Consider the following 20112-nt stretch of genomic DNA (forward strand, 5'->3'; position numbering starts at 1 on the left):
TATTTATAGGTTGAATATCACTCAAATTAAAATCACCAACAATTGTGCTTTTTAAATGACAATGTGATTCTGAAATTCACTTGAATGGTAGAAAATTAAAGTTTAAGAACATTAAAACAAAACAAGACAAAATGAAAAGCAGAAAAAATTAAGGTGGAATTAGTTTCACTAAATGTTTAAAAATATTATAAAGCCACAATAATGAATATTTTGACCCAACAAGCAATAGACACTGATAAAACTGAACAGAAGCTCAGAAACTGAGATATTCATCCATATGAGAATCTAGTATGCAATAAAATAGTAACAAGATCAGTGTATAAAAAGAATTATTTGATAAACGGTGCTGGGATAATTAGCTGATAATTTAGAAAAATATAGTTAGAACTTCACCTCTCAACATGAATCAAAATAAACTAAAGATGGATAAAGCGGTTAACTTAATGTAAAAAGTAGCATTAAAATTTTTAAACATAGGTGAGTGAAATCAGAGAATGACATCAAATAATAAAGGCAATGAGGAAATCCTAAAGAGAAATAGACTGCAAATCTAAAAATAGTTCTCTATACATACCAAAAATTTTAAGTTAAATAAAACTGCCACAGATCTGACAAAGGTTCTATATAAAATGTAGAATAACTCATATATGCCAATGAAGAAAACAGTAAACAAGCGCAAGGACTTGGATGACTTGAAACAATTTATGGAAGAAGAAATGTAAACAGTTAATGAATGTATTTAAAAACCTCAACCCCACTAGTTATTAAAGAAAGGAAAGTTTAAAAGGAAAAAAAAAATCCCATCTAAGCAAAGTTATGTAAAATGACAATTCTCAATGTTGGTCAGTGTTCGACATAAAGGCCACCTTTAATCAGTGCTGGAAGAAGCGTACCTTAGCAGAATTTCTCTGAAATGCAACATATTAAGAACCATTGGGCACTTTTTAAAACCATTGGCCCAGGAATTTATTCTATGAAAAAAAAAATAGAAATGTGGAGAAATCAATATAGAATGCTTCTTCAGAGCATTGCTCATACTGGCCAGAAAAAGAGGGAAGAAATGATCGACATTAACAGATGAGCAGATAGAGAACGATAGTACACAACCATTAAAATAGTATTTTGGAAGAACATTTCGACACAATTTGGTGAACAGAAACAGAGTGTTAGGTAAGACAAAGAAAAGAAAAACAGAAAAAAGGAGGGGGAAGGAAAAAAGAGGGAGAGAAGAAAGGAGAAGCAAGAAAAGAAGAAAGAAGAGAAAGAACAGCAACAACAAAAAGATGTTTGGGTAGGGAACGACCCAAGAGTTCCTAATGATTATCTCTGTTGTTTTTCACTTCTACCCTTTCATACTTTGGCAGATTCTCTACTGTGGCCATATATTATTTTTATAACTAGGAAAAACATAGTAATTTTTAAAAAACACTATTAAGGATAGAAAATCCATCATGCTGCAGTTCTATCAGTCCAAAAAAGAATTAGACCCTGAGAATATCAGCAGATAGAGGGAGTTAAAATAATGAGAGTTGGGCTATATTCCCAGGATGACAAACTAATGGGTTAGCTTAATTAACTTGGGAGAAAAGTCACTCAATGACTTCTGAATTAGCTACTGAAAAGACTGCAAAGATTGTTTTTGAATACTGGAGATCCACCACTGGGGTAAGGTAAAGAAAAGGTTGATGATGCCATGTCGTAAATATTTCTGGAAATGGTCTAACCGAGTGATTTCTTTGGTCCTACCTATCCTGACATGGATAATGAACTCCTACTTTGCTCCTGGTAAATTTTGCTGCTGCAGGAACAAAGCTCTCTCCATCTGCATACATATACCCAAATCATGACATACTTAGGTCTTCTTCCTGTCCCTAACTAGTAAGTATGAAACAATTTCAGTGGGATTACTTTACACCTTTTCAGAACAATCTAAACAAACAAACAAACCAAAGAAACCACTCATTTTTTTCCAAGGTGAGTTTTTGAGTTTGAAGATATTCCAATCTTGTTTGTCTTTCTTTACCTCTTTACTCTCTTAAGCCCGCTTATTAACACTTTCATTCAAAGGTTAAGGGAAAGGAAACCTGGATTATTTTTGCTGCTCCATTAAAATCCATATTTAGGAAAAGAGGATAATAAAGATGCTCCAAAGGGCTTTAGAAATTCTGTTTTCAAAAATAAAAGAACGGAGGGCAGAGGCTGAATCTAATTAAGTATACCCAAGCATCTTGCATATTAAGTTGTATGTATCCTGGAGCAGTGTCTTAACAAATAAAAAGTTGTTGACTGAATTGTTTCTTTGATCCATGTTATTCCTTTGCCCATGATGGGAATTTATAAATAGAATGTAATTATAATGCATTATAGCCCAGATCACATCTGCCAGATGATAAATTCTAGCCACCTTTATGTAATATTTCTCCCAGTAAGCCACCTGAGTTGACAAAACAAACAAACAAAAAAAGCCATCCTCTTTAATAAGTTAAAGAAACAAACAAACTGCCTCATATAAATGCACACATGTCACTAGGATAAAAAAAATTAGTGGTGGCACCTGGACTGTTTAACAAATATTTTTACTACTTATCTGATTTTTGTACTCCATTAAGCTATAATCAAAATTGTTACTATCTGTTATTAGGAGACTATATTATAGTTTGTCCTCAGCTGAATGACATGTTTTTAACTGTTACAAAATCCACAGTAATGTTAGGCATTTACCAATCTCAACAAGCAAAGCCCTGTTTTTAAATCTAAATCTATTTTAATTTCTATCACTTGAATAATACACACATTGAATTGTTTGTGATTTTACAAATGCTATCCCTTTTGACATAGGTAAGTTTGTATTTGAAGGATCTAAGCCTAGATCTTCAGCTGACTTCTGTTTTTCTATAGCCTTATAGTTGAAGTTAAGAAGGAGGTAATATCAAAGCTGGAAATATTTCCTTGAGTTCTTAATTTTTAAATTTCACATTCAAAAGAAATGGCAGTGGTCTCTGTACAGGTCATTTCTCTTGACAGAACGGAAATGGGAAGAGACTCATAAATATTTTTGAAAACTGCCCAGGTATGGCACACCGTGACATGTGATCAATGGATCCTCATGCTTTGATATGTTACAGCGGGAACTTTCAGAAATGACTTACTGGGTTGTACATCTGATTGAACAACTGCTCAGCCTGCTACATTGCAAAGTTGGGGAGGCATTGAAGCACAGACAGGAAAGAAGGAAAGATCCAGAAAAACAGCATTAGCTCAACAAACCCAGTGCATTTGCACAGACAAACTGGTCATTAAAAAAAGAAGAAATTTCAGTTTCTAAACATTCCACAGTGAAAGTGAGAAGCTCTAGGGAAATACAAATGTTGACTTTGGCTCCTCAAAAAGAATAGCTGGAATAAGAAATTTAAAGTTTGTGTTACTTTCCCTTTCTCAAGTTAAATAACCCATGAAATAAAGAAAGCTGTCCACTTTTGATAATACATGAAGTGCTGGCCTCCAGCAATGAATCAGAAGAAGTACTTTTGGCCAAGCCTGCTATTTATTACCTGAACTTCAAAGATGGCAATAATAAAAGATGAATTAAATCTTATCATTTAATTTATGGCTCTTCTTTTCTATTAATACAAGCCTGGATTTTCTATTCGCTCTAACTTCAGAAAAATATAGATTAGCAAATGGCGGGTTAGCAATAGCAAAATATCAGTAAGCAAGACATTATCAGAGTAACTTAAGAAGAAAAAATTTAAGTCAGTAGGAAGATCACAAGGAACCAAAATACAGAATTATCCATTGCCCATTACCAGTATCTACTGTTAGTTGAAAATTAATAAAAAATATTATTTTCAAAAATATCCTATTATGTTCCAAGTATTTTAGAATCTGTAATGTTCTCCTGTCTATTCTGTACATAAGATTTAAATGTTTGTGGACTTAAAAGTACTGAATATTATTCTAAAGAGCAGCCCAGTTATATTTCTTAAATACCTGCACCATTAACTTGGGGCTCAATGTCAAGGTGCAGAAGGTAAACTGCTGTAGGAACTGTTAACTTTGCTTTAGGCTGAGACATGTCTTTTAAGAGCCTTGATTTCTTGTTCCTTCAACCAGGATGAAGTAAATGATGATTTTATAATGGTTTTAAAAACACCCTCCACAAGTATGACATCAATTAGAAAATTACTAAAAAGCATAAATCATAATGTTTTGAATTACAGTTGTTTCTCAATTGATTTCTAGTCATATAGGCTAAATTTATTTCTACATTTTGAACCGCAAACACTATTTTGAAAGACAAAATGATCCACATGTCAATAATCAGGTTCTTCTCAACCACTGGGTGTCTATTTAAGACTGATAAATGCACTTAATTATAAAGTACACTCATAACTAGTAGATATGCACTATTTGGTTAGTATTGTTTTATCAGCCTCACTTATATTAGCAAAAATTTCCTCACATGTGACCACTTGACTGTGCCATTTTTAAGAGGTGAGATGAAATGTGTAAGGGATAGTTCCTTTTCTGCCTGTAAGCATTTTTCATCACAAAGTATGGTAAGATGTCTTAAATTAACACAGTATAATAAAGGATTAAAAGTACTTATGTGTGTGAATGTTTTCCATAGCCTTTTATGTGAAAACCCACCTTACCACTGTCAAGCATTGTCCATAAGACAAAAACAAAATTTAATCACCATTTGGACTTCATTGTCACTGGCAGACAAGGTTTCTGTTCAACTAAACACATCTACAATGTTGTGTAGATTTTATGGCAAAAATACCTGGACGCTCACAAATCTTGAGCGAAATTCCACTGGGAATTCATGTTGTATTTATGACATAATAAAACTATTACGTTTTCAGCTTTCATTTAGCAAACTTTATATTTTATTCACAAGTCACATACCCTTTTATTTAAAAGGAGGCCCAGACACTCTTTAAGCTTTTATAGCTGCTTATTTTTCCATGAGTAAATGATGTGTTTATATTCATATTCACATACTGTTGGCTTGTATTTTCAAATATTTCATGTAGATCTCAATTCTTTTTAAGGTGATGGGTACTTGAGTTTTTACAGAACTATTTATTAGCAAAAATTAAAGACTACTGAAAAAATATTTTAACTTTTGAATTTAGTTAATGCTAGTGAGCCAAAAATAACAAAATAGCATCTGCAGGTTAGGCATAAAAATATTTAAACCATAATTACCTTAGTTTAACTCACTGAACTATGCACTTAGGAGATAGCATAATCAAAGATTATGTACATACTTTTAAAAAGTTATCTTTTCATAAATTAAATAGGTCATTTACAGCAAGACAATAGTTGTTACATTAATTCTGGTGACATGGTAGAATGTTAAAATGCTGTCAGGAAATAACGCTAAAATGTTTACAGGATTTGGTTTGTGAATTTCAGTAGATGGTGCCTACCTGATAGTCTAAGGAAACTATACACTCTAAGTGATCTCTTGGGCAAACCACAGCTATGTTGAAAGAAACTACTGAATTGCATAGAGGCTGGTTTATTACACTAGTCAAGTCATACATGGAAACTATAAATGTCAATATGTGAACCTCTTCCTTTTAATTATAAGAGGATTTCAAATTTGATAGATGACTTACACTAAAAAAGGAGGGTGTCAAGAATGTATCTGCAGAAATAATAAATGGGGTGCCCTGATCTCCAAAACCATTCATCATCAGAGGGCATCTTTCATACCCAAGTCTATTTGAAGTCCTCCTCTCAGACTCAGTACACTGCAACTGAGGTAAAGGACCACCACAGGAAGCCAGTAAATTTCTCCCTTTTACAGAGTTGCCTTTAGAGTATGCCTTATGATCACACAACTGTTTAAAAAACTATTTTTCACAGGTTCATGTCTTGATATGCATATACATGTATAACATACTGTTTAACATATTTATATGTGCCAAGAATGTACTCCTATATCATGTGCCCAATGCATAAATAGCCAAATCAATCTCCATCTAAACACCTTCAAATGGGCAATTTAAATTCTTTTATTATTCAAGATTTCTTCTTAACTAAATATTGCTTGAAGTAAGTGAGATGTCAAGGGAATTGGGAAATAGATTTTGCAATATAGAGATTTTCTTGCTGTTTTGTTATAAAGGGGTTTGATCTGTATACTAATATTTTTCTGTATTAGTAAGTAGACTTCCTTAGTGTGAAATTTCTCATGACAATTTCCTAAAATCCCCTGTAAAGTGAACACAGTATAGTCACATTTCAGTTGTACATTGCATCATACAAAAGAGTATATTAAATTTTTAAATATCCAGAATAATTTCTCTACAGATATGTGATTCTTTCACATACTTGACTATCCGTGTCATGTATTTTCATAACTTTAGCTAATAAGTCCCCATTCCAGTGTGCTATAAATTATAGAGTCAAATTTTATTATATGCTTTATTTGATTGTTTAGATTCTTATCATTTCTTTTGAATAAGCTTGTAAGTTGTTGAAGGGAAACAAAATGCTTAAACTCATAATGTTATGAGTTTTATGTGAACAATGAGTGCAGACATACCAAACAACACAGGAAAAAAGTCAAAGGAAAAATGCATGACTGGGAATGCACTCCACAGAAATGTCCAGGTCAGATAAAACACGTTAATGCCACAATCTAAAGATTTTGCTTTCTTTTCAAAGCCTTCTACATACAACAAGCTTTCTTAGACATTAAGGCCATTTTGGGTCAAGTATAAATAATCATTCTACAGATATGCTAGGGACGACTATTTTGGTGAAATTCTAGAAATTTAATGTTGTCAGGAAAACTTCTGCGAAGTTCTAATACAAAAATGGACATACTACTGAAAGTAGTGAAAGTTTGTTAACATATAAGGGGGTGCTCAGATTTTCTGGTTTGTTGCAAACATTTTATCTTTTTTTGATAGTTGAGATTTGCCCAGAGAGTAACGGCTGGTTTTTATAATATTTTTCACTTCTGCTACTATTTTCATCTACTTTTCAAGTTTTTTTAGACAGGAAACCTAAGATAATTTTTCAGGTTCACAGACAGATTTGATACAGACTTCTTAGGAATAAAGTTAAGAGTGGTTTAATTAATTCTTTTATCAGCAGACAGCAAAAGATAAGGGTTTGTTTCTTTTGAAAATATCTCTTCCTTTCCCGTTTTATAAATTCATTTTAAAATGAGCATTTTTTTTCCCTTAGACTTCACTTACCTTTTTTAACTGTGCTTCCAATTTGCTACATTCCTCTTTCTTTTGTTCGATGGCTATTTCTAGAGATTTTAATTTGGAGTCCCTTTTCAGCCCTGCAGAGGCTAATGAAGATGCGTGTTCTTTGAGGTCAATTAAACTAGACTGAAAAAAAAAAAGAATGCTAATAAGTAAAACACTGCCATTGCTACTAGCAATGTCTTCAGTTTGAATCCATTGATTCTATACATAGCATTAAAGAATGCATTAGACAGAAAGGGTAAATACAGTCTCACTACGGTAACAATAGTCATCTCTGGCCAGGAAATTAAAGTTGGCCTGCTTACAAAACCGAGCAAGATCTAATTGCAGTAGAATCAAATGTGACCAAATGGTGTGGTCAGTAAATGCACAATTCACATCTCAAAGTCATGTTAATGATTTAAGTCCCAAGGTGGTCTTTACATGTCATGACAAAACAGACATCCTGAACCTTCCGTTCACATTTATTGCTTTCAGGTTGTGCAGACTTAGACAAATATGAAAGAAAACACTAACTTTAATGCTTTCTCCTCCCCAAAGGGCAAATCAAATATAAAAAGAGACATCCTATTAAGTTTTTATCAAATTCCATTTCTTTAACAGAAAAAGCTGGTTTTCAAACATCTTTTGGAGAATCAAAAACAAAATTATTTTAAGGGCTGGCTGGTTAGTTCAGTTGGTTATAGAGTACGGTGCTGATAACACCACGGTCAAGGTTTCAGATCCCCACACAGACCAGCCGCAAAATGATAAATAAATAAAAATTATTTTAAAATTTAGAGTAAGGTAGACTTTATGTTCCAGTCCTTTGTAGTCCAGATTCAACAAGTAAAATGAATTCCTCAACTTCTCATATCCAAAAACCAAGAGCTTCCCGGTATAGTCTGAATTCTAAAAACTAAAGAAATAAATACTTGCATATATCACAAAATGTAACTTTACTACCTAGAAGGGCAATGTTCGTCATCGAGTATGAAATGGTTAGCAACATCTAACTAAGTCACTAAAAATGTTCACGTTTCATCCAAAATCAGGCACTGTGCATTTCCTTTTTACCCATTTGCAGCACCTAGGATGATACTATGCACAATGTGCTCTCTCAGTAAATGATGCTGCCTAATAGTTTATGCCAGGCTACTTCATGGGCACTGGAATGACCTTGATGATGAAAGTCACCGTTACCCAGCAAGGAGCTCCTAATAACCCTCTGAGGGACAGGTTAGCCATTCTCATTTTTCAGGTCAGGAAACTGAGGTTCACATTAGTGGAGTGTCTTATCAAAGGCTATCTAGTTATTATAGGCAGATACAGGTCTCAAACCCAGGTCTACGCATCTAATTTCAATGCTCTTTATTGTACTGCTTTCCCAGAAATAATCATTTCGTCACGGTGAAAACATATTATCACCGCAACTAAATTATAAGCTCTCTGCTGACAGCAACTATATGTTGTTCTTCTTTATAAATTTTTAATTGCTACGTGTAATAGCCAGTTTTAGTCAAGTTGGCTAGGTTACCAATCTAGGTGTTGCTGTATATTTCACAGACGTGACTAATATCTACACTCAACTGACTTTAAGTAAAGGACATTATTCTTGGTACTCTGAGTGGGCCTGATCCTATCAGCTGAAAGTCCTATGAGTAGAACTGAGGTTTCCCTGAGGAAAAAGAAATTCCACCTGTGGATTGTAGCATCAGCTTATGTCTAAGAGTTTCCAGCCTACCCTTCCTGATGGCCTACCCTACAAATTTCAGACTTGCCTACCCTCCATAACTGTATAAACCAATTCCTTTTATTAAATTACTTAATCTGGTTAAATTTATTATTATGGTTCAGTTTTTCTGGCTGAGCCCTGACTGACACACCCAGCCCAGTGCCAAGCACATTATACAAGAATAATAAATATTTCTTGAAATGCCTATCTGAAATTTATATAATAGGAGCATTATTTACGAAACTATTCTCATTTAAAGCTTATGCTCCACCATGTCATGAAGATCCCTTTTCAATTAGAAGTATATACATTGATTATGCAAATCCACAAATAGCACTTCAACTCAATAAAGAATGTTACAAATGAGCTCAAAGCTTCTGCGCCTTCTGTTACATACAAACTACAGTCATTATAGATCTCCCAAGTCAGAATTAACAGTGAAATACTAAAAGAAGGTTTAAATTCTTTATTTTCCTATCAAAAAAATATCTCTTCTCTAAAAAAACTAGTGAGCTTAAATTTTAGGGAAAAATGGATATTACTTCTGGGCTTCCTCAAAACTCCTCTAACTCAATAATTCCCCTTCTTCATCTGGCCTCTCAATTTAGACTGGACTTTAATTTATACAGAATTATCAACACCCATGGGGCAAGATAACACTGTAGAGCTTGAAATAGACAACTATGCAGTGGTACTGTGCAGCAGGGCAAAAGGGTCTGGAACAGTCCTAAAGGAGATGGACATTTCCTGCAGACAAAAGCAAGTGTGAAGGAGACAATCGCAGAAAATGACACATATCTCAGAGTTGTGGAGACAGAATGAAATAATGTGTATTGCTATTTCTCACACTACTCCACCAACGTACCCTCAAGAACACTGAAGGGATTTATAGGTATCCTTTGGAGCATGGGGAGTATAGCCCAAAACATCCTCTTCATAATCCCCAAGCAAGAAGTTTCTTTACAGTATATCGTTTTACTTTAAAAATGCAAGTGACATTTATATTCTGTATTCATGTTTACTATAGCATAAAAATACTGTTTTAGTATTTACTTTAAAGTAGAAATAATATTCTGGAAGAGCAGCCACATTTAACTTATATCTTTGTGTCCAGCATGGTACCACATCTAACCTGGGGGTATTGAGTGATCCATTGAGAAGCACAAATGAATATAAAGCACCCAACACAAGGATTCGCATATAACAGAACCTTGATAAAGTGGAGCTATTGTTATCATTTATCATCATCATCATCATCATCACATTATTATCATCGATGCTGTTGCTATCTCATGCAAAGGATTATGGGACTTCGAAAAAACACAAAATCCCCTAAGCCACATAAATGTGGTAAGACATAAAAAAAAGTTTCAAGGAGCTACATTGTGTACAGTTAACAGAGCACAGAAGATATGCAGAGGGCATCACCAATGAAGGAAGGTACGGGAAATATTTTCCTTTGACTTCAGGCAGCTTCACGAAAAAAAAGGTTACCATGTTCCCTAAGCCTTCACACAGTCCCTCCAACTAAGCCTCTAATCTCTTGCAGCTGCGATGAATAGGGGTTTATGAAGACTATCAACATGGTTCATTTGTTTTTCCAGACTCACCTCTTTCTCAGTCAGTTCAGCCTGTAAAGCATTGACCTTCTCTTTCAGGTCTTTGTTCTCTTTTCGGAAGGATTCTATCTCTTCTAGTCTTTCCCGATCATCTCTCTCCCTCTGTTCTTTCAAGCGCTCAATTATTCTCTCCTGGGAGGCAATCATCAAAAAAAAAGAGGTGAGAGCCCATCAGTGTGCATGTGAAAGCACACTACAAAAGAAAATGAGGCAATGCATCTGAGAGATGTTCTATAGGAATCAACTCACACAAAAACTCAAAATTGGGTTTGTGGAGAGAAGATTTGCATACATCATTTGGGAAAGACAATCAATACAGCTTTGACTTAATAAAATTTAGCATCAAAGGATTGCAAGGGATCTTAATGTTTAAGCTCTGAGGCTGTTCTTGTTCATGGTGGTATGTGGCAAATTCCTAGAGCAGTTCTAGAAGAGGGAGGTTCAAGCACCAAGTCTGTAGACTTACTTGCACAGGCAAGGGGAAAAAGCCAAACCAATCTCCTGGCTCTGCCATCTTTGCTTGGCTTCCCCATTTAACATCAAAGAGCCTTCTTTGATTTATGATGACTCGTCTCTGGCTAGAAAAGGGTTAGAAAAGGGAGCAGGACCTAGATCCTCCAGGTCTTAGGGCTGGACTCACAGTGAGAACTTACGGCAAAATAAAGAATAAGCCCATCGTGTATGTGATTTTCCCGTGTGTCTGGAGATGTTTACTTCCATGTTATTTCAGTGGCTTCTTGACAATCAGTAGAGATGCCAAAACACTGGTTGAGTTTGAACAAGTTCAAATGGCAGCTTCCCTTTACTGAGGGCTTGCTACATTCTGGGTGCTCTGATGCACCCTTTTCATCAGTCCCTATCACAATGACAAGGATAGAACCAGTGCCAACAGTGACAGCACAGGGGTGAGCACACCCGAGCTCAGAGAGGCCGGCTGACTCAACCATGCTCATACACAGAAGGTCCACTCTGGCATCCAGTGCTCTCTTAGCCATAGTCACAATACCACACTGCCACCAACACATGCCTGCAGCCACTCAAGGAGGTCTGAGGATCTGTCTGCCTTCAACTTTCACACTGAAATAAGAACACTACTCTGCTACACGTTTTTCCAAAAACGTGGAACCTGACTGAAAACAAAATAAGAGGAAAAAAAAAAGGAAAATTCCGCCCAGGTAAAAAGTTTGAGTTAGATTTCTGAAATTAGTTTTAAATTATCCAATACATATATCAGGACTTCCTTTTGGATTACCATGTTAAAAAATATTGATGCAACAACTACACCTAACGATCCTGATATATCTTTTATATTCTTATAAGTACATAGTACAGGACAATGCCTAATACATAAAACAACTGTAAAACGGCATTTAACAAAGAGGGAAGTTAGTTTGAACATTTAGCCTGTGATTTAAGATCCCCTGAGGAAGCAACTATTCTACCCCAATGACAATAATTTATGTAACCAATTCTTTCCAGGGGGAAAAAAGAACCATTACTGTTTTGCAATTATTTAAAAACACCTTAATGAAGTATATTATTACAACACTGGGGGTGAAAATAGAATGAATGAGTCTATTAATTGCCTATATTTGTTTCTTTGTGATTCCAGCTACAGTCCTATTTCACTCTGCCTGTGACATAGGTGAGTGGGTGACTACATCATGTACAAAAGAAGGAAATAGCCACATTACATGGTAAGTCTCTTAAGGGCTTTGAATGACTTTAGTGCTTGAATGATCCCTCACTACCTTTTGCCCGCACTACAACTGGTCACCCGGCCATCAGATCCTCTCCATCCGATCGCTTCCATCACAGGGCTGTTGGAGTGACATTTCCAAAGCTCCAAACTGACCATGTCACCTCATACTTTGGAAACCTTCCCAGGAATCCCTCCAGCTGGATCATGAGGCATTTATTCCCACTCAGCACACTTCACATGGTTTCACTGCATGTCCATCTTCCCAGCCCAGCTTTCCAGAGGGCAGTACTCAAAAACACTATGACTCTTTTTAACCCAGGGCCAGGCAAACTGCCTAGCATACAACAGGCAATCAAGAAGGCTGACTGAAGGAACAAGAACTTAAATTAGGGATGATCTTGGCTTCAAAGGAAGGATAATAAAATTAAGTAGGCGTGTTAACATCCAGAAGGTATCAGAGTCATTTGGAAAATAGGTCGATTTGCTCAAAGCACTTGTACTATTGACTGGGCATTGATGACAAAAAAAATCAGCAAGCACTACAATGTTTTTAAGTGTTATTGATGATTCAATACTACAAAATATTTCTCCGTCAATCACAAAACTAATTTAACTGTCAGCTGCGCAGGGCCAGATGTCAAAAACATGTGTTAAAAGGCCCTAATATGCCATGATCTACTTGATTAACAACTAACTTGCAGAAATTCCAACAATGTGTTCTTGTTTTAGTCTTATTTGCATTGGCAAGCATTCGTGTGCACTCATCTGGCTCTGCACAGGTCTAATCCATTTGTGCTTTATCTCCGGGTGGGAAGTGAATTGCAGTGGCCTCCAGCTCTGCTATCTGGCTTTCTCAACTGCTTATCTGCTGTGTGGCTACAGCAAGACTTGGCGAGACCAGCTTTATAAATACAGTGGGTTCTGTCTCTTGAGCTTCTGTGTGTCAATCCTAGAACTAAGTCATACTCAATCTTAACTCACTGAGCAGTGATCTTTTTCATGCACTCTTAACAGTTGAATAAGCTCCTGGAAATTAAAAGGAATTACACACTCCCCAGGATGCCAGGATTCAATAAAAACGGTGAATAGTGCCTGACGGAGTCTACTCATCAGCCAAAAGACAGCAAATAATTAAATGTACCTATGAATCCACAATTTTTTTATTAATCATTTTACTACTTCACACAATGCCTTGTTTCTGAGGATCTGTTCAATGAAATGCGGATAAAAATGGAACTTGTGAGGGAAAAGCCATCTAGAGGAGATTGTCATGTTGTCAAAAGCACAATAATCAGAAGGTTTGAGTTTTCGTCCTCTTCCACCATTCATGAGCTAGGTGGCCTTGGGACAGTCCAAGGGAGGCAGCAAAGTCTCAACCAAGGGCCTACTTAGGGTGAAAGTGGCTTCTGGGAGTGCTGGGCTGATAAGTTAGCAGGTGCCACTATTGTTTGCCTGGGCCCAGAAATGGGGAACGATGCTGCACATGTCCAAAATTTTCATTTCTGGGCAAGTCATTTCACCTCATTAAGCCTATTTCCCATGTGCAAAATGGATGGGCATGGATTTAGTGTTTCTCAAACTGTGGTCTTCAGACTTTTTGCATCAGAATCCCTGGGCATGCTTTAAAATTACACGTTCCTGGGCTCCACAACAGAGCAACTAAATCAGAATGTGTAGGAAATGGGACCCAGAGATTACATCTTAAGAAGCTCCCTAGGTGGTGAGATTATTTGGGTATACACACAAAGGTTAGATACTCACTGGAATAAATACTAAAAATAAATCTATTCTTTGTCCCGTGATAGAGAACCTTGCTAGTTCCTATTTAATAGTTTTATTTGTGCTTTTCAAATATACTAGCATTCTGATTCTGGCACCTTTGAAAATTCCCTACATATAAATTGCTCTGTGTTCACTTTTATTCTTCACTGCTGTGAAAGGCAAATAGGATTTGAAAATGAGCAACTCACAAGCCAAAGCTGGCCCATAAAGCTCTTTTGTTTGACTCAAGCATCATAATTTTTAAAAATCTGAACTTTAATGTTTTGAGACAGGTCAGGGACTCTCCAGCTTGCCGCAGTCACCAGCAGCCCCTGCTGTATCCCACCGAACCCACTCCCCTCACTTTTGTTCCCATCTAAGTTCTCAACTCCTCAACTATGGTTAAATTCAAATGTCACGTGCCCGAGACTGCAGATCAGCAAACTGAGTAATTCATTGTCAAGGTAGCTCCAGAAGAGCAGGGAACTTAGAGGTCAGCTAATTCAAATGTGCATTCTGAAAGTGAGGTACTGAGAGGGCCTGAGAGAAGAGGCTCACCCCAGGTGATGCAGCTATCAACAGTGAAGACAGTCTGAAGCAGCCAGACTCCCACGGCCCTCAGCTTTCCTTCCCGGACACCCCCTCAGCCTCAAAGGAAGTACTTACATAAAGGGAGTAGTTTCAGATTTGAGGATTGCTTTGGGATTTAAACTAGAATAAATCAAACCTTAATAAGGCCCAGAAAGCAAAATGATAAAATCCTGCCAAGAATCCATGACATGAAAATTTATATATGTTTACTTCTGTGAATTTAAGAAAAAAATCAAGAGGTAGAAATGAGCTGACATCATATCACCCAAAAATGCAAAAGGGACACATAATCATTAATAGTTTTTGAATCAACATCTCCATTCCAATTTTACAAACAAAATTACTACAGAGAGCTCTGGAAATAAATTCTTAAAAGTTGAAAACAAAAGAATATCTTTCCCTGAAAAGTCATCTTATTAAATATTCTTATAAGTCTTCAAATAAAATCTTTAAATTCTTATAATTTAATCCTAAAGTTATAATCTTTCAGTTTTTAATAGGACCATGAAGACAATCTAGCTATAGAATTACGGTTCTTTTCTTAGCTTATATATTTTTATCATAGAGTAGTGGTCTCAGACTACACTGTACATCACAATGACCTGGGGAGCTTGCTAAAGTGCAGATTCCCAGGACCTACTCAAGGTTCTGACTCAGTAGGTATAGATGTGGCCTGACCATTTAGATTTTCAATAGGCACCTCCTGGTGATTCTGAAGTAGCAGCAGAGAAGTCTTCAAGATACACAGGCTTAGAGAACCTGTGGGCCATTTAATCTAATGTCCCCTTTCCACAAATGGGAAAGTTGAGGCCCTGAGAGAAAGAGTTACTTGCCAGGGTCACCCAGTTAGTTAGTGGCAGAGGTGGGACTGTCCTCTAGGTCTCCTTCCATTTGACCCCACCATCCCAGAGTTTACAGACCGCAATAACAGGGAATATAGGAGATGATGCTGTTACTATAATTCCACATCCAAGAGGAAAACCCCACATCGGCCCCTGCATTTGTGGGCAAGTCCTGCAAAATGCTGCAGAATCAAAAATGATGAGAAAGATAAAGAAAAAGAACATAACAGGGTATACTCACACATTGTAAGTTAAGATTGCTTTTCTTTGTTTCAACTTGATTTGAAAATAGTGTCTATACAGTAAAACTAAAAATTGATACATTACATGTCCAGCCAAAACATAAGCTGTCTCTCCTCAGAATTCCTAAAGAAACTGATCTGCATTGCTCCTGGGTGCTCTGACACTTACGAAGTGTTGGGGGTGAGGATATAACACATGCAAATAAACTCCAGAGTACGATACCTACAACAGGTGCCCATATAATGAATGATCTAATTTAGCCAGACTGAAATGGACTAGAGATCATTTTTAAAATAAGTAAACATCAGAATGATCTATTTGCCCAATGGATTTCATTAATTCATTCATTCTTTTATTCAAAATTATTCTTTTAAATATGTCAGAAGGAAACCCTCAGTATGGCTTCCCATCCCCTTTAGCATAAAACCCATTTTTTTTTTTAGTCCTTTCTCACAAGGCCCTACAAGATCTGCTGCCTCTCGTCTCCCTCGCCTGCCTTGCAGTTGCTGTGTCCCATCTGCCTAATACATTCTCCCTCCATGAGGGCACATGGCTCACCCCTGGCTTTCTTCTGGTCTTTCCTTAAACGCCACCTTCTCAGTGAGGCCCCTACCTGGCCACTCCACTCCAGCGCCCCCTGTAACCTTCCCTGCTTTTGTTTCTTTTATAGAAATTATTACCTTCTGAAATCCTATGTATATTACTTATTTATTTATTGTCTGTCTATCCCCTTTAGAATCTACATTCCATGAAAGCCAGGAGTTTTGCCCATTCTCTTCTCTGCTGTATCCCAAGTGCCCATGTAGTACTTGTCACATGGTGGAGGCTCATTCAACCAATATCCAATATCCTCTGAGCACCCCACATGCAGGTACTGTGCTAGGCACTGGGGATGGTGAGCTAAAACACACAGAATATGCTGCTTGGGTTTGGAGTCTAGCAGAGAAGACCAATCAATCATGTAAAAACAGATGAATGAACAATTCAGATTGTGACAGGAGCTCTGGGAAGTTCGTGATGAAAAAAGGGGGGTACCTAGGAAGCATCCCTAAGGAAATGATTAATAAAATAATAATAATAATAACTGTGATACCTTATTATACCTATAATCCTAAACACTTTACATATTTTGATGTATTTTTTCCTAAACATAATCCAAAGAATTAGGTACTATTATTACACCCTTTTATAAATGAAACAGAGGAACTGACAGGTTAAGTAACTGTCCAAAGTAGTGTCAGGCCTAGGGTTTGAACCTAGACAAGTGGGCTCCAAAGTCCACATTCTTGACTACTGTACAAATACAACTTCTCAGGAAGCTGACCTCTCAGAAGAAGAGGAATTAAATCTGAAGAGAGTAAAGCACATTCTAGGCTGGGTAATGGTATGCGCAGAGTCTGAGGCAGAAGGGAACAGGATGCGCTGGTAAATCTAGAAGGCCAGCTTAGCTAGAGCATAGAAAGCAAGGGAAGAGAGAAGGGGATGAGGCTGGAAATGAAGGAAAGGAGGGGGAAAAAAGGAGAGAGTAAGTAGGCATGCAGTCAGAGAGGTCATGCTGGTCAGAATAGAGCCACATCAGATGGAGAGTTGGACTCTAGGGGCCAGGTTAAGGATTTCAGTTTTTATCATCCTAACAGCAATGACAAGCTAGTGAAGAAAGTTTTTAAGGAGGGCCAAGGGTAATGTGATCTGATTTGGCTGCAGAGTGCCAAGTCTGCTAAGAAGGCTAGAGTAGCGGTGTGAAGGCCCCGCTGGGACTGAAGGTAGTGTAAGCGAATGGAGAAAAGCACGCACATATAAATGTATTTGCATCATCTCTACCTAACCTTGTTTCCCTAAGTCCTGATTTCCCTGATTCTGAGTCCAAGCTTACCTTCTCTGACAGAGCCTCCTCTAATGTTGCCAGCGCAGTATCCGTATTGCTGGAATCCGTCTGCAAGGACTTCACTCTGTCTTTCAGATTGGTCAGTTGCTTGTCTTTATCCCTAAGTTGTTCTTGCAGGTTTTCAATCTAAAAATAAAGATTACCACATTAAATACATATTTTATTACATATCCAGGGCCAAAATTCCTGAAGTAGGTCTGTTTAAAAATATACATATATAGCTGAGATTAGGGAAATTGTCATTATGAGGTTACACTTTGACTTAGACTCAAGGCCACTTTGATGAGAACTTCATTCTTCCATTTAACTCAACTTTGTATTTAAATGGTGACACAGATGAGTAGAATATCTCCCTCCATACAAATCCAAGCCCTTATGACATGAAAGCACTATTATTTCTATTTATTTCAATCCCTTTTATAGGACTTTTAAGTCTCAAGTCCATAGACCTAACCTGGGTACAGTAAACCAGAAAAAAGTTTACACAGGATTAATCCATTCATTGAACAGACATTTATTGGGTGCCCATTCTGCACCAAGCATAGTATCAGAACATGGCAGAACCCATGTAATCATTCACTCCCTCTTTTATTCAGTATTAAACTTTGTGATATGCCAAATGTTGTCAAGTGGCTGTTTCAAAGTGACCACATGAAAACGCCAAGTAGGTTATCACCAGCAGACTGTTAATGGGAAGAACTTGTGATATAAGTCAAATGTAGCAAGTACTAAACACTCTATTTGGCAACTAAGTCATGTTCTGGCAACGAACCAGCCACTTTTATCCACTATCTGCAGCCTGAAATAAACACGCCAAATAGCCGATTATAACTCCTGCCCAGAAGCAGCAGCAAGGACCTTCTCCTGGGCATTGCGTACATTATCATTCATGTTTTTATTCTCTGCTTTCAACCCATGTATTTCTTATCTAAGGATAAAAAAAAGCCCCACTATACAAACAATTTATTCATATTAAGGGTTCTTAAATGACAAGGAAAAAAAGCAGTACAACTGTAAGATAAGTCCATTCAAAATATTTGTATTCTGCACCCAGCTTTCTCAGGGAATCATTCCAAATGCATGTTTAACAATGTATGGACTCAAACGAATTTTTTGATTACTTGATTCCTTTAGCATGAATCTGGAGTGGCAATGCAAATAATGACAGCAGTGGCAGTAGTAATGAGTAGTAATAAGAAGAAGGAGACTGTGACAGTGACAATGGAGGTGGCAGCAGTAGCAGGATTGAAATAGCTCTAAATGAAAAGACAATGCCTCTGCTCACCCTCAGTGTGCAGGACATAGGCTTGGCTAATTTTCCCGGTTATTCCAATTTTTTCCTTCTTTCCTTCCTTCCTCCCTCCTTCCCTCCCTTCCTCCTTCCTCCCTCAAAACTCAAGTTATAGGTCAAATAATTAACCTTCTCCTTCATCAAAATGCAACGTGTTCCATACACCGTGAGAATTCACTGTCCCTACATAAAAAACACAGGAAATCAAAAGGCATAATCAACTCCAGTCAAAACAATGGCTTCCTCCATTCCAGACAAGTGTTCATGTGGTTACACAACACCATAAGCAAATATATGTTCAAGAAAAAATATGGGTGGTTACATGGAAAAGCCAGCAGCTGAGAAGACTTATTCTTGGAGAGAACGTACATTTTTATACTTTGAGTACACCCACACCTACAGATACATTTGTGTACACATATATGTGCAAATCCATGGTGGTTCCAAGCCAACTGATTAGGAGCACCCTGCCCAGCCTGGGAGACAGTGCCATGGGCAAGGGAGGAGGGACTTTCTCTAGGGCATCAGCCCTGGGGAAGTGGTAAGCACCCATTTCAAGGGACTTTAAGGCACTGGAAACAGAGGCTAATGGAAAGTGACTGTGAGCTTATGTGAGATTATCTGGGTCCTCCTCAAATAACCAAGAAGACTAAGGAGGTTGAGGGTCGGGGTACTACCAGCACGCAGGTAGGGCCTGACAGCTGGAGAAATGTGGGATGCTAAGTCCTGGGAAAATGCAGGTGGCATATCTATTTATCTCATGTCTTAGAACCCTGCAGAAGAGCCAATGGAACTGCAGGCAAGACTGACTAAGAGATCTGTAATTGGAGACACATTTATAGAGCTAGGGATGTACCACTTTAAGAAATGCTGCATGAAGATTACCAAGAAAGATTCTTAAGAGAGACAAACAAGGTGCAGAACTGTGTGAAGAATACAGACTCTTGCATAAATTGTTAAAAATCTATAAATAGATATATCTGGGAAAAAATCACAAGAAATTTTAACCTGTGGGGGAAAGGGTCTGTGGTCAGGAGGTAGAGGGGAGCTTTTGGTTTTCATTTTTGTACATTTCTGTATTTTTCTGCTTGCATTTTCTAACCATGTCATTTTATATTTTTTTATGTCAACCAAAGTTATCCAGCTGGTAAAATTATAGCCGCTTTTAGTTTATATATGTATATAAAAATAATAAATATTACATCCACGAGTAAATAATGAAA

General features: G+C 37.1%; 1 protein-coding gene across 1 annotated transcript in view; it reads right to left on the reverse strand.

Annotated features, from left to right (window-relative positions):
• The window catches only part of ERC2 (ELKS/RAB6-interacting/CAST family member 2), a 799084-nt gene that overhangs the window by 357609 nt on the left and 421363 nt on the right, over positions 1-20112 (reverse strand). The window contains exons 8-11 of the mRNA XM_063113405.1: positions 17587-17724; positions 10566-10706; positions 7224-7364; positions 3150-3185 (exon numbers count right to left, since the gene is read on the reverse strand). Coding sequence (XP_062969475.1) covers positions 3150-3185; positions 7224-7364; positions 10566-10706; positions 17587-17724 — 456 coding nt within the window. The remainder of the gene's footprint in view (positions 1-3149; positions 3186-7223; positions 7365-10565; positions 10707-17586; positions 17725-20112) is intronic.

Source organism: Cynocephalus volans, chromosome 11, assembly GCF_027409185.1.
Source record: "Cynocephalus volans isolate mCynVol1 chromosome 11, mCynVol1.pri, whole genome shotgun sequence".
In the NCBI taxonomy this organism is placed as follows: domain Eukaryota; kingdom Metazoa; phylum Chordata; class Mammalia; order Dermoptera; family Cynocephalidae; genus Cynocephalus; species Cynocephalus volans.